This window comes from Cyclopterus lumpus, chromosome 8 (genome assembly GCF_009769545.1).
Source record: "Cyclopterus lumpus isolate fCycLum1 chromosome 8, fCycLum1.pri, whole genome shotgun sequence".
NCBI classification, from domain to species: domain Eukaryota; kingdom Metazoa; phylum Chordata; class Actinopteri; order Perciformes; family Cyclopteridae; genus Cyclopterus; species Cyclopterus lumpus.
This window is the reverse complement of record NC_046973.1, coordinates 6,713,691-6,729,333: the sequence shown is the minus strand read 5'-3', so window position 1 is coordinate 6,729,333 and position 15,643 is coordinate 6,713,691. Positions and strand designations below refer to the sequence as shown.

The 15,643-nt window shown below is 41.8% G+C and overlaps 1 protein-coding gene and 1 long non-coding RNA gene across 2 annotated transcripts; both read left to right on the top strand.

Moving 5' to 3' along the window:
- The first annotated feature begins 271 nt into the window (after window positions 1-271).
- On the top strand, window positions 272-3,248 carry LOC117735330. The gene is made up of 5 exons (XR_004609878.1): window positions 272-370; window positions 497-607; window positions 1,388-1,484; window positions 1,612-1,883; window positions 2,108-3,248. It is a non-coding gene; the product is annotated as an uncharacterized LOC117735330 (long non-coding RNA).
- A 6,646-nt stretch (window positions 3,249-9,894) lies between these two features.
- Window positions 9,895-15,080, top strand: si:ch211-120g10.1 (butyrophilin subfamily 3 member A3). The gene is made up of 10 exons (XM_034539526.1): window positions 9,895-10,127; window positions 11,499-11,582; window positions 11,839-11,937; window positions 12,438-12,539; window positions 12,649-12,783; window positions 12,935-13,072; window positions 13,167-13,218; window positions 13,308-13,334; window positions 13,871-13,897; window positions 13,980-15,080. The coding sequence occupies exons 2-10, from the start codon at window positions 11,523-11,525 to the stop codon at window positions 14,537-14,539; spliced, it is 1,200 nt and encodes a 399-aa protein (XP_034395417.1). The 5' UTR covers window positions 9,895-10,127; window positions 11,499-11,522; the 3' UTR covers window positions 14,540-15,080.
- The last annotated feature ends 563 nt before the right edge of the window (window positions 15,081-15,643 follow it).

Below are 15,643 nucleotides of genomic sequence, written 5' to 3'. Positions count from 1 at the left end.
AATGATGAGTTCTAAGTAATTACAGCGCATACAATGTATGCTTGTACTGAAGTGTGTACTTTTACACGCCCTGGTCGCTATCATGACGCAGCACGTCAAGGAGGACGAGGCTGCCATTGCCCGATTCAGAACCCAAGGGGGTCTCCGGCCCCTGTTGGTCCAGCTCAAAAACCCAGACTGCTCGACGAAATCCCTGGACCTGGCTCTGAGCATCCTAGCAAGCTGCTGCACTGACCTGCGGACACGCATCCAAGTGAGATCAAAGGAATAATTGACAAGATATTTTCTATTTATTATTAAAGCACCCATTTGACACATTTGACATGTCTGCCACAACAGGTCCGTAAGCTTAATGGGATACACATTGTAGGTAGGTGATCCTTTACATTCTTATAAGGAATTAACTAAATAATTACTTTAAAAACAACTTTTGCCACAATATTTGCCTTTCACATTTAATTGCATGTAATCTCGAAACAATTCTTGTCTGTCACAGTGGAGGTCCTGAAGAAAAATATGGCCCTGGACACCGTCCAGAACCGAGCAGCCTGGGCTTTGGGAAACTTGGCTATGGATCCAGTGAACTCTGCACTCATCCACTCGGCTGGTTAGTCTTAAATGTCATAATTTTATTTTATGAATGTATTACTTATTTGAGATGGAACTTGAAATCTACTCAAGGGGGACATTTTACATGTTGCTAGTAGCAACATATTTTTAGATGTGTATATGGTTAAATACCAGCATTACACATCAACGTGCGTTACTGATTTTCTGGAAGTTCACAGTCTTATTAACACACTGTCACACTGCAATGCTAAATGAACTGTCTCCATATAAGAGTTATCAATAGTAGACAGACACTCATGCTGGGAAATACATTTTGTAGTCTTCAGTAAGATAAGCGAGTCGTGCAGCAGCACAAAGTAACCCAAAGTTGCTCCACCCGTCCTGCTAGTCGAGCTGCCACACTGGACAAAGCTGAGAAGGCTGTATCTAAAATGGACCATGAATGCACCGAGTCTGCTGAGGAGAACCAGGCGAATCGAACATCCGAGTTAGAATAAACCGAATGAGAGAGGGACCAATCAGACAAAAGGATTGATCAGAGGAACTCTTGTATCATTGGAAAAGGAGGAGGATAACAGGGCTGGAACAGATTGCAAGTTGGCAATAGTACCATCCATCCATCCATCCATTTTCAATACCGCTTATCCTCATTAGGGTCGCGGGGGCTCTGGAGCCTATCCCAGCTGACATAGGGCGAAGGCAGGGGACACCCTGGACAGGCCGCCAGTCCATCAAGGGCAGCAATAGTACCAGTACAAGTAAAAGCTTCCAAATCCAGCAAAACAATACTAACCTATGCATTTCTTGACCCTGGCAGCACAGCAACATTCTGTACGGAGACTCTAATGAGACAACTCAATGCAACAGGAAGGAAGACTAAAGTGCTTCTGCAAACAATGGGTCAAAGTAAACCAGTGAGTAGTTTTGAAATGATTGGACTACAAGTGGGTGATTTGGATGGGAATAACTTTGTTGAGCTTCAAAAAACATACACTCAAAAAAAGATACCAGTGACAAAAGGAAACATTTTCTCTCAAAAAGATCTCGTCAGGTGGCCTTACTTGAAGGAGATAAAGGTACAAGAAGTTGATGCGGAAGTGGAACTCCTAATTGGAGTATATGTCCCAAAGGCAATGGAGCCCTGGCAAATCATAAATAGCCAAGGCAATGGTCCCTACGCTGTAAGAACCCTCTTATGGGTAGTAAATGGACCACTCAACTCATCTTCAGCTGTGGATACGTTTGGAGGGCTGCAAGAAGGAGGAAGCAGGAAAGGAGCAAGGTCTCTGTTCATCGAGCTTTTCAAGTCTCAGGTATGGATATTTTAATGCATTTGTTAGAGCCATATATTTTGGTTTGATTACAAATCATGTTATTTGATTTATTGATTTTGATCTAAAGACTTTCCTTTACCATATGAATGGATGTTATATTTATATTTTAAATGATGCTTTTCTTTGGGAATTATTAAGCTGATGAGGATCAGCTGGTATAAGAGGAAGGGGTGGCAGACACCTTTCTGTTCTCTCCTTCACAGTCGGCGTCCAGGAGAATAGAGCTGCAGCTGGAGTTGGCCACTTTCCCTCCAATCCTTCTACGAACACACACACACACACACACACACACACACACACACACACACACACACACACACACACACACACACACACTTTAAATTCCCAGTGACTTCTGTGTTGGGAGTATAATCCAATGGAAGAGAATAATCGAGCGGAGTACAGTTACAAGAAGTATTTAAATCTAATCCTTTGCATTTGATTGGACCGTTACAAAGTGGGCGTACTTAGCACAGTACTGAGCAACAGGACTCCACTCACACCTCCCTTGTTGCTTAAAGTTGCATATTGTTTGAAGGATGGATGTCATGATATTAGTGCTTGAAATTGGTTGTTACTAGACTACATATGCACAGACAGATTATTTTGTAAAAATGTTTGGGTTGTATTGTTGAATTGAGTAGGTGCACAATATAACTGTGGATGTTATATTCAATGTTTAAAAATGCATTTAGTCTTTTAATTTCAACTTTAAATCAAACGTATCCCTTATTTCAAATATAAGATCATGGAGGAGGATGATCTGCTACCTGGGAGCATGGAAGAGAGGTCCGCCGTAGTCCCCGGCCAAGTGACCGTCCTCGGCCTGGAGGTGGCTGTAGAAGTGCATTCCTTTCAGAGCCGTGTGGGCAGCTTCAGAGCCAGACACAAACACACTCTGTGGAGAGAATGGGTGACTAGAAATGAACACCAGATACGTGTCATATACAATTGATGACCATTAACAGAAACAGCTGAATTTTCTATTCTATATTTGTACATTAGAAGTCTAAGAAGTACATTATTTCCTAATATGATAATGTAGGACATTCTATATCTGAAATCATTCACACGCGTTGTTCTCACTGTATACTACCATGGTTTATTGTGTCTGTTTTATACTGTTGTTCAGTTGGTGCACAGAGTCCAATGGAATCAGAGCAATGTAAAATGTAGGAAATAAGTAATAATCATCAACCGAGTAATTTAAAACAGCTTAGAATGAAGACACATTCCTACACAGTGTTGAACAAATACATCTTGGAGTAAGGGGTTTATACTTCTACTCCTCTGACAAGCAGTGGAGTAAAGAGAATACAAATGAAATACTCAAGTTTAAGAGCCTAGTGCTCTATACTTTTATTATACTTATACTTACTCTATACTTATATTCTGTCATCCCCTGTTTGTGTTTTTGCCTTGTGCTCGTTGTGTGTGTGTGGGTGTGTACCTCCAGACGCTGCCCGTGGCCACACCCCCGAGCGGTGCACAGCTGTGGCCGTTTGGATCGTCACCGGCTCCATCTCAACCCTGGTCGTGCAGCCCTGGGTTGTCAGTCTGTTACGTCTTCTGCCCCGGTAGTTCCCACTGCCGCTCCATGAGATTGTCCACTGGCTCGTTACGCTCGGTAACTCTCTCTCTCCTTGTTCGCAGAGTACCTGCTCCGTTCTGCCTGCCTCCGGTGTTGTGCCTCGGGACTCACACCGTGATTTGCTGTGCCAACCTCCGACGTCGATCCTCGGGACTCACGTCGGAATTGCTTACCATCATTACGGAATAAAGTTCCTTACCCCTATCCTGTCTCCTGTGGTCTGCTCTTGGGTCCTAACCCTGTTCTACCGTGACAAGATCTTCCCTAAATTCCCCAAACATTTGTATTAAACATCTAATTTTAGAAAACTCTTAATACTAAATAATGGTCCTAAAGTATGCAATCAACTGGGGAGGTTTTGTGGTGGTATTATCTTTTCTACCCTATTCACATGTAGTGTAATTAATGTTACTAATCTCCACTACAGCAGCACTTACCATCAAACTTTCCAGTTTCATTCCTTTATATATTCTGATGGTTTTTCAAGAGGGGTTTGCCCATTTATCATTCAAAGCTTTATAAAATGTTATTCCCAAAAATATGGTGGAAATGGATTTGTCTATGGTTATGGTCATTAATGCTCATTTATTTTCTCATATTCCCAAAGTCAAAGAGCACATCCAGATCACACATCCAGATAAGTTAAATCTCTTTTAACAAGTGGTAAGCAAAATGTTTTCTCCGTTTCATTTATGAATAAAGGAAACCGTCTCTGACCTGATTGAAGTATCGTGCAGGAGGCAGCTGGTGAGGTAGGAGGCTCCTTTGACCAGCTTGAAGAAGCTTGTGCTTCCATGGATGTCACCGTCATTGAGTTTCAGCAGCACGTTGTAGTGGCGAAACTCTGCCTCCAGGGGGCAGCAGATTTGACGCACGGCTGGGTCCTGGTACATTTCTTTAAGACTGGAGGCACGTTGTCATGTTCTCGTTGTTGATCTTGGCATCAAAAGCTGACATGCGCTCCTCGCAGAGGTGGTGGGCGCAGTGCACGTAGAAGCGCGTGCACTTCTCAATCAGCGACACCGTGTGAGGGAAAGACAACAACATGTACTCCATGTCACAGCACAATCTCTAGGATATACCGTGACTTCAAGATATTGGAATAAATATGTGCATTGGCATACATATTATAAATTGCTGATCCCCAAAAATAACATTGGAAACCCTTAACAGAGGCAGACAGCCTCCAATCTACAGGACCTTTGATGTCGTCTTTCTCCACAGATGATGTATGCAATTTCATCAGTGCTGAAAAGATTGATCAATTCATCAATAAGCCAATCAACATAAATACTTGACTTTTGATAATCTATTTACAAGTGTGGACACATGGTTCCCTCTTCTTTGTGTCAGTGACCAAAACCAAAACAATGTGCTTGTGTGAAAGAGCATCACGAAACTGGTGAGGAACCGATTGGTAAGTTGTGTAAGATCCAGAAGACTGACCCTGGCCCTATAGAGACAGAACGTATGTGCGCATGCTGCCTCCAGCATCTCCTCCACGCGCTCTGAGATGCACCTCATGAACTGGAGAATGATGAGTTATAAACGAAAGAGGTTACTGTGGTCATGTTGGATTAATATCGCCATGTTTCACTGTGCGTCATGACGCACGTGGTTTATGTATATTAAATACGTTCACGCCGTTTATTGCTAACCATTAATCGTTTTTTTCACAAACACCGAAGTCCTGAAAAAAAAAAGAAAAGAAAAAAAGCCGTGCGTGAAAGGCTCACCAAACTTTATGAAGTCCTCACATGTGCAACTAATTAATTATGAACCCTTGTTGTTTGGGACATATACAAATATTAATACTGCTGACAATATCAATAACGCTAATAATTATTATTATTGCCATTGGAATAAATCTATATTACGTAGTACATATTTATGAAAACGATTTTTTAAATATTAACAAAATGTATTAACAACAATGTTTATCATTAAGTGTCACATGGAAGCATCATGACTTTATTCTGATTACCTCATCTGTTTAAACTAACAGAGCCAGAACTGCACTACACAGCAAAATCAAAAGTGTTAGATTTTCAGTGTTAGGGTTGAGTGTTAAAATATAGTTAGTTATTTCAACTCAGGTTTAATGTTAATCAAGTTATTGTTCAAAAAGAGTTGGTGTTAATACAGGGAGTCAAATATCATATTCTGCAAACATCTCTACAATGTTGATTTTACACTACAGCTAGTGTTACCCATTCCCCCAGAAGTTTGCATGTTTGAAAGAGGCGGGATCAAGGAGAGGGATGATTCATTTTCTGTTACTTCTATGATTTATTATAGACCCTATGATAAACAGTTATCTAATGAGATGGATGAAAATATATACATTGTGCCACATTGCCATGTTGTGTGACCCGTGCTATTGTTTTGTGTGACACGTGCTATTGTGTTGTGTGACCCATGCTATTGTTTTGTGTGACCCATACTATTGTTTTTTTGTGACCCGTGCTATTGTGTTGTGTGACCCGTGCTATTGTGTTGTGTGACCCGTTCTATTGTTTTGTGTGACGCGTGCTATTGTGTTGTGTGACCCGTGCTATTGTTTTGTGTGACCCGTGCTATTGTTTTGTGTGACCCGTGCTATTGTTTTGTGTGACCCGTGCTATTGTTTTGTTTGACCCGTGCTATTGTGTTGTGTGACCCGTTCTATTGTTTTGTGTGACGCGTGCTATTGTGTTGTGTGACCCGTGCTATTGTTTTGTGTGACCCGTGCTATTGTTTTGTGTGACCCGTGCTATTGTTTTGTGTGACCCGTGCTATTGTTTTGTTTGACCCGTGCTATTGTTTTGTGTGACGCGTGCTATTGTTTTGTGTGACGCGTGCTATTGTGTTGTTTGACCCGTGCTATTGTTTTGTGTGACGCGTGCTATTGTGTTGTGTGACCCGTGCTATTGTTTTGTGTGACCTGTGTTATTGAGGCTGCCAATTAAGAAATGGTATTGTAATGCAAATGCTATGTTTGTGGTGGGCTTGAAAATACAAGTTTTATTTGAACAAATGTTCTTCTTTGTAATTAAGTACTAGGAATATACTGAATTCAAAAGTAAAATTGTATCATGTATAGCATTAGGGATTATAACACCCTACAGTGTTTAAAAAAATATATAAATCAACTCTACAAGAGTAAAATACAGAGTTTCATTTTAAATCCTCTATAGTGTTACACAGCTCAGCAACGCTAGTTGTTGTTAAAACAGAATATAGATAGTGTTACATTCTGACACTGCACACTAGTGTTGTGTAAATTCAACACTGGCCTGTGTTGACTGGTGTTAAATGTCAACTATTGATAGAGTTGCTTCAACTCTATCAATAGTTGACATTTACGTGTGTGTGTGTGTCTCGTGGGCGTGGCTTCTGGCAACTGGCAATCATCTCCACACCTGTACGTCATCTCCAGCACCTGTCTCCAATCACATCATCAAGTCCTCCCTGTTAAAACACCCTGGCTTCCCTCTCTCCGTGACTCTCGGCTTCACTAAGAATCGCACTTTGCTTGTTACTTGTGATTTCCTGCTAACCCCTGTTCCCAGGAATTTTGAGAAACGTCCATGATCTCCACCCTCCACTTCAGGCCTCGGGTCCTACACCAAGAGGACCATAGAGGCCTTAGGAGTCTCCACCCTCCAAGTCAGGCCTCAGCTTCTCCACAAAGAAGAGGAGGGAGGTCCAGAGGTTTCTCAATTCCAAGCACGTCAAGTTTGGACTTGTGTACTTTGGCGTTTGAACTTGAGAGTCCAGACTCCCAGGGACGGGATTCATTCTGCAATTAGAACAGCAGCTCACTTGATGACATCATATTAGTATTTTTTCCACCAAATCGTCGGAGCACATTTTTAAGGAGGCTTAATCTTGGCAAACCGACCACAGATTTGATGTCTAAACAACTAACTTCTCACCTAAAAAAAGACTTTCAGTCGTATACGTCGCCGGACTCACGAGCGTCCGTCTCAGCGCCGCCATGTTGGAGTTTTCCCCGGAGAAGGAGAGGGTCGTCTCCCTGTGGGTTGCAGGGGAGTAAAGATCTGACTTTTGTTTGTGCTTATGCACCGAACAGCAGTTCAGAGTATCCGGCCTTCTTGGAGTCGGTGGGAGGGGTCCGGGGAAAGGGCGCCGCCTGCCGACTCCATAGTTCTCGACTGTGCTCGAACTATCGGGGTATCACACTACTCAGCCCTCCATGGAAAGTTGATGCCAGGGTGCTGGAGAGAAGGCTCAGACCATTTGTCGAAATCTGCTTAAAATCAGATATGTTCCCGCTGTTCATTTTAGTCTCTCTGTTTATTTTTATAGTTAGGTGAAGGTGGCTGAACCAGACAGATGTGTGATTAAAAAGTACTAACGAGTAAGGTCCTCCTTGCCCCTCCACCACCCACCAGCCGAGAGGACGAGGAGGGTCCTGTCCCCACCAGCACAGAGGACGTAGTTTGTTTCCATCTGCTTCTTCTGTGCTGATGGGTTCAGGAAGCTCCTCACACACACAGGAAGCTGTCATCTGCTGTTTGCATCTGCTGACAAGAAATCAAAGAGACTGACGGTTCAGGCTGAATGAGAAATAATCCTTCTAAAAGCTTTAAAGCATTTAATTTGTCACATAAAATACAGAATGTTCATGTACACTGTATGTACAGTATTTATACAAAATAAAGAAATATATTGAAAATAACTACAAGGTACATTTGTGTTTTTACTTTGCAACAAACAGAGGTCCGGCTCAAAGAGTATTGTCAGGTGCATACTGGCCTGAATAGATCAATGAAACATTTGAGATATCACAATATCAAAAAGGAAATTATTTTTTATGAGATGACAAGGGCATCTCATAATTGTGAACTATCTTGGAACCATTAGAGGTGGTGGTGGAGAACAGGGTCCTCCCGGTCGAGCACTTTCAGTAAGAGACTGATCCAGATCCGCTTCAGGGGCTCCTTCCTTCCAGCTGCCATATCACTCTACAACCAGTCTAAAAAATATACTTTTTTAAACAAAAGTTTAAAAAATGTTACCTAAATGCAACTTTTGTGAGAATCACTGTGTTCAGTTCAGATTTGTAGTAACTGACTTTGTTGTTAATTAACATTTTTGCTCAAGCTGTTCAAATAGACCCTCCCATTCTGTTGGACCACCATGGCACCTTATTTCATTAAAAATATATCAATGGTGAGAGACAAATAACTTTGATTCCGTTGGAATTGTGCCACATAATTTGACATAATGTTTGTCAAATTAACAAATATTTTGTACGCATTTCGTCGTAAAACTGTTGAAGTATAAGACTGTGAAGGTATGTTATTAGAAAGACGACACACCTATAAGCCACGATGTACACATTGGAGAAGATAACATTTGCGGATGTAGCTCAGTTACCTGGAGAGCAAGCCAAGGTCACGGCTGTGCTGGAGACGTGCATTGTGCCAGATGGAGTTCACACAAAACCCAAATGATACGACCACAAATCTGTGACGCAACTGACTTTCTGCAACGTAACGTGAACACAGACAGCTGATATGATGATGTCATGCCTCTAAATGAGCCTTAAACACGTCTGCTTGCAACCGGCTTCAAAGCACTTCAATAAACAATGTGCTGCATAGATGAAAGCAGAGAAGCAGGTAACCCCTCTGTGTTAACGGACCTTCCACAGAAATGAACTCTATAACTAACTAACTAACTAACTAACTAACTAACTAACTAACTGTCTGACTGTCTTAGTGGTGCAAATATATGCATGACATTAGCTTTGCTGAATTTTCCATATACATTAAGATTAAGATTGATAATATAAAAATCAAGCCAGTGTCCAGTTAAATTGTGAAACCCTGAATTGTAATCTGTATGTCAGAGGGGTGCTGTTTCAACTCTTTTTGGGAGGCTGTTGTTATTGATAGCATTGTGTCAAAATGTGGTGCAATAACAATAAAATGTTCTCCTGCATATAATTCAGGTGGACACAATATCAGATACAGCTTTATTTCAGTCCAATGCAACACCACCCATTCAAAGGACTGCCTCAGCAACATTGGTGGATACATTCAGACTCCTCTTTTAACCAATCTTATTGATTATTTTATATACTTTATATACTGTTGTAGTATGTATGCTGCAGAATGTTATAATACTATATATTACAGGGTTATTGCTACCTATGAATAAACATGTAATAAGCATTTTAATGTTCTATCTGACAACTTAATATGCTGTTAGGCTATAATCACCATGCATTTCATTTCATAAAGTGAAAACTATCAAATGGACCATGTTAACTGAAATATAATGGAGTACCTCAACATTCATAAAGAAGTAGGCAATAGTAATAATATAATACATAGCCACTAATAAAACTCTGTTTTATCAAAACGCAAAACCTACGTCAGTGACAGCGTCATAAATGTTCACCTTAGAAACATGGCGGCGCGCTTCGTCCGCCGGAGAACCTCGTTCGTCATTGACGGAGAAACCCGAACCTGCCCGAGCAGCCGAACGTCAGTCTGACATGTAAACACGGTCAGACACTGCAGCACACAGTCCGCACGCTTCCTCCAGACACGGACGGGCTGCCCGCTTTCAAGGGGAAACAACAAGAAAACTTATTTACTACACTTCAAAGGAGAAAGGTAGGCTCGTGCCCTTACGTGCGCGTTATCGACCGCGTGCTTATATTCGTGTTGTTGTGGACGTCCGCACTGCAGTTACCTTACGTGACACGAGCAGCATAAGTGGATACATGATGTCGTTCTGTTACATGCACAGCTGCAGATTAATCCCCCGTTCCGCGTGCACGGGGAGTCGAACTGCAGCGATGTTAGAGATTTGCCGCAAAGTCACGCGGCAGGTGTGTTTACCTCACGCGCTGCAGTCATCAGCTGGCCTCGAACTGGGTCGCTCTCACGCTGCAGAAACTGCACGGTCATGTTTTCCCACGTCATTGATAATCCTTTCTAAAGGCACATTTCCGTTTCAATCAGCCTTGAGTTTAAGTCTCTCCAATTCCAATTATCTTTCACTTATTTATAAATATAAATATATATATATATTTATAAATAAGTGAAAGATAATTATATATATATATATATATATATATATATATATATATATATACATTTTAGTTCAATATTTTCACCTAATGACTGCACACATCGTATTGAAGCACACAATACTTTAAAATACTGCAGTTTTGTGGAGCTGCAAACATCCACTGTTTTTATAATTAACCTGCATAACTTAATGCATAAACAAACCAGCTGTGGATGAATTGTGGATACACATGCAAATGCAATAACTTTCTTTATGCCAGTGCATTCCCCCACATCATCCTCAGTCTGGGTCGGCATGAAAACCAGTTTGAACGGGTCATCCCAGCGGCTTCGGTGCCAGCCAGATACGGACTGAGCTGGTGCATTTCTCTGCAGATGACGATGGAGAGAAAGTGAGAGAGGAAGAGAGAGAAGAGAGAGACTAACCGGGGCCGACTGGCAGCTGGGGAAGTGTGCAGGGCCGGTCACGTTTCAGACCGCCTGCTCGATTCTGCTGCAATCAATGATTCATTTATGTGTTCTGGCCTCCGATACGAGGGCGTGCAAGACCAATATTTGACTTTATTAACTTTACATCTTCAGTAACAGCTGCTGGAGTCGAGGACACGACATCCGTCACTCTTGATAAGATGCTGTCATAACTCTCTGCTCTGACTGGCCAGGAGTACTTCCCGTCACGTGTTTAATGGTTTACACAACATACTGGTGTTTTGGATGGAAACATTATCTCACAGACAAAAAACAAAAAATGCATTCGATACTGAATATTAAGTATCATAAAAATACCAACTATGTCAATGTGTTGAAGTATACTGAGTTAATTCCACTACCTTAGACATAACCTTGGAACTTGTCCCGTGTCAAAGTGTTCAGGCTGCAAACAAGAACAAATGGAGTTTTTGATGCTAACTCATTTCTAAACTCACATGTATTTGTGTTTATTCGCTCTAGGACTCTTTTAGAAGGCCAGCCAAGATGATGCAGTGTTTTCACTTCATGGTGGAGCCGGCCAAAAACTTTACAGCCAAGTTAAAGGTAAGACACGTTTTGGTGCTAAAAAAAGACAAACAAACATTGTGTGTTTAATGTGTAAGCCTGTGGTTTAAAATCACCTTGATACTAATGCAGTTGACAAATGTTTTTATTCCCACATGACTGCACGGTTTAATTCAACAAGAGAGTGTCTGTGAGAGTCTGGAAGGGAGGGGTGTCTTTTCTTTTCTGCTGGCAGGAACAGAGCCGCCTTGTGCATTCTGATCAGGCTGATTATTAATTTGTAATCTTCCCGCAGGAATCACACAAGAGAGCGAAGAACGAGTATAGGGAGCCTCTGGATGAGGATCAGCTTTTTGTTGTGGATCTGGCTAGAGATCTGAGCCGAGTATGCCAGGTAACAAATCACTCATTAAACTAGAAATGCTTTTGTCTGACTTGTGAAAAGAAAATGTACCACAAAGGGTTCCTCTTTACCTCTCGTGTCGATCACCAACCATGTTTACCTCTCTTGTCAATTCAATTCAATTCAATGTGGCTTTAGTGACAATTGTTAGACAATAATATATATATATATATATATATATATATATATATATATATATATATATATATATATATATATATTTGTGTGTGTGTGTGTTTAGATCATTCCCTGTCCCTCAGGTTGAGGCATGTTGACAGATACTGGGCAGCAAGATATGCATTGTGTCATTCTCCTCTGTGTTTTTTTGTTTATTAGGTCATTAAACTCGTTGAAATCTGGGATTAGAGAGTTAAATTTGTCTAAATAAATGTTCCTTATTTCACTGAGTGTATTACATTTCAGGAGGAAATACCTCACCTGTTGCACAGTGACCAATACTGAATTCTTGTCTCTCTGTGTTGCCTCTGCAGAGGTCTGCAGTCCTGGAGCACATCTGGAACCTTGATGACACCTGGCCCAGCTCTCTCTGCAGGGTCTTCACCCTCCAGTGGGCCTCCATGTTAGAGAGCAAGGTGCATATCTGAGAGAATAATCCGTCTCCAGAGGGACAGAGTAGGACTATACTTACTGAAGGTGTGTGGAGGGTTTTACCACTCACGGTTTGGGTGATTCTGTGTGCAGAAGAGGCCCATGCAGACAGACGGCTGGCCAGAGGTCGAAGAGGTCAAACATCCTGATATGATTAATGAGCAGGACCTGCTGGAGGCCAAAACTGTGATCCTCAACTGGATCAAGGACCTGAGAGCTCAGCCTGAGGTGAAATGTTCGATAGTCCTTGTTTTTGCTTCTTGTGTCTCTTGTCAAGCCCTTTGAGCTGCACTTTTTTGTTATGAAAGCTGCTCCATAAATCAAGCTTATTATTAATATTATTATTATTATTATTATTATTATTACTGTTAACTTGCAGCAAAGTGTGTGGCCCGGGGAACCTGTGGCAAAGGCTCTGGAGGACTTGCAGTCAGCCTGGCGTTGGGGCCGTGCGCCCAATCTGCTGAGTGCTATGGAGCTGGTGTTTTGGACTTTAATGGTGCAGCGCCCCGATAAGGTAGAAGATCCATGTCGCAATTTACGGAGTCTGCTTCACTCACTGTGTTTATCGTGCAGGTGTGAAACAAGCCTCCTTTGGTGTGTTCTTGCAGGACACCATACCGCAGCAGTGGCTCATGTGGAAGCAGAAGACTCAGACGATTGGTTTGTAAATCAAAACTGATTCAAGTTGAATTTTGTTATAAATCTGGAGACTTTCACTTCCTGATGAGCCTGTTACTTTCTCCATCCAGGTGCCATATCCTACATTCCTCAACCAGGTGAGTGATGTCCTGTATATCAGCATGCAATTAAAACCATTACATACTTCGCTGCTTTCAAGTTACATTCTGACTGCTCGGTGTTGTTGAGTATATCGTTTTAGTACAAATATATTTAATTGTAGTTTTGCACCAAACATCTACTCCACCTGCAAATAAGTGATCATATGATACAAAACAACACTCTTATGTATCTAGTATATGCACAGAAAAATTACATATTATGACCTAAAGAGAAGGCGTTTAGCTTATTAAGGTAATGCATTTTATTTTTTTGCAATTTGACTATAGTACTAAATAGTTTTGGGGGTATCCCCTTTTGCCTGTATTTTATCCATATGGGATTTTGCCTGTTGAAGTGTGTCAGGAACGACAACCTCTCCTTTACTTCAACAGTCTCATCCTCATAATATCCACTATTTGTTCCTTTCATACTGGTTTGACACCCTGTATCTACTGACAAAATCATTATTTCTTACATTTACACTGTTAGACAAACATCTCTTATGACTAAAGCCCTCTATATTTGTTTACAGTGTGGGACTGGATCTCAGATGCAGCAGGTACAGCATTCATTTCATCAACATATGTGTTGAGTATAATCTCTGGAGAACCGGTCTGGTAATGTAATCCATGTCTCTCTAGTGGAGGTGGCTCTGGATCTGGACACAGCCAACCCTGACCTGCTCATCTCCACTGACGAGAAGAGGATGCGCTGCGGCTTTGAGAGGAAGGATATTCCCAACCACCACCAACGCTTCGACGGCTGGTGGTGCGCTGTCGGCATGGAGGGCTTCGCCTCCGGCCGCCACTACTGGGAGGTGGAGGTGGGTGAGCGAGACTGGAGGCTGGGTGTGGCCAAAGAGTCGGCCCTGAGGAAAGGCTTCAAGTCCCTGAACACGGATACGGGTTACCTGAGCCTGCGGCTGGAGAGGGGCACCGAGCTGAAGGCACTGACGGTGCCCTACACCAGCCTGCCGACCGGCCTCATCCCCCGCAAGGTGGGCATCTACGTCGACTACGACCGCGGCCAGCTGTCCTTCTACGACGTGGAGAAACACTTCCATATTTACACCTACAACGAGAGCTTCGATGAGAAGCTGTTCCCCTTGTTTGGTACAGTGGAGATCATCAAGGATCTGGTGATCAAGTCCCCAGCGGCTAGGAGCCAATGCCTCTGCCCGACGCCCTGCTTCTGGGGTTGAGTCTACTCCTGTCACCTCTTCCTTTAAACTCCAGTAGATATTATAATATTATGGTTATGTAATAATCACTGGGAGAAAACAGAGATCCTGACGTAAAAGTCCATCATTGTGCTATTGAATAGCTCCACTATGTGAACCCTCTCTATGCTGCTGCTGCTGCTGCTGCTTTAATGTGATTGTCGCAACCACTTCCTCACTATAGAGTTACAGCGCTCCTCTTTGCTCACACATATTGTATGTATTTTTGAAAAGGAACCTATAGTATTAATGTAATCTATTGTGCAATATTAACCCAGCAGTAAGAATGCATTTCTGTCTGTGAATGATGAATAAACCAAATCCAAGTCTTACGCTTTGGTCTGTTTATTAGTATAATAGACTATATGATTACATTATATACATCACAAAAAAAAAAAAAAAGCACAGTGCAAAAAAATAAATCTTTACTTGGAAAGAAAAATCTGACCTTGAGAGCTGAATTGTGTTTGGTTTATAGTCAAACCCTGACAGTATCTTGGGTAAATAAACAGATATCAGCATCAGTTCTTCTCTTGTTTCTCTCTATTCACCATTTATCTTCTATCTCTGTTGTGGTTATTTTACATCCTTACCACTGAATATTTCGAGCACACTGAAAGAGGCCACGTGGAGGAGCAGAGCAGAGTAGGATATAAACAGCACCAGTTGACCCAGTGATCTTTTGGACTCTTATGTTTCCACCAGTGGCTCATCCAAGAGTGATTAAACTCTTACACTTTGTTTTCTATTTAGAGTTCCAAACATGTTGAGCTGATATGGAGGGAAAAGTGTATGAACTGATTTACAAGATATCTAAAACATTACAGTCTAATAGTCATTCAGTAGCAATTAAAAGTCGAGACACATACACTGTGTGACACTGTAAAATGGTGAGGTAAAGGTTTTACATTTGAGAAGAAAGATTTTAACTTAATGAGATCACTATGTAACACAAGACACGGCTGGACTACAACCACACTGGTCTGAGGCCCCAAAGCTCCAGTGTTAGTTTGTGCTAAATATATTGAATTATGCTTTGAATAATGTACCACTGAAACAAACACATGAGGAGAACCTTAAGGTGGG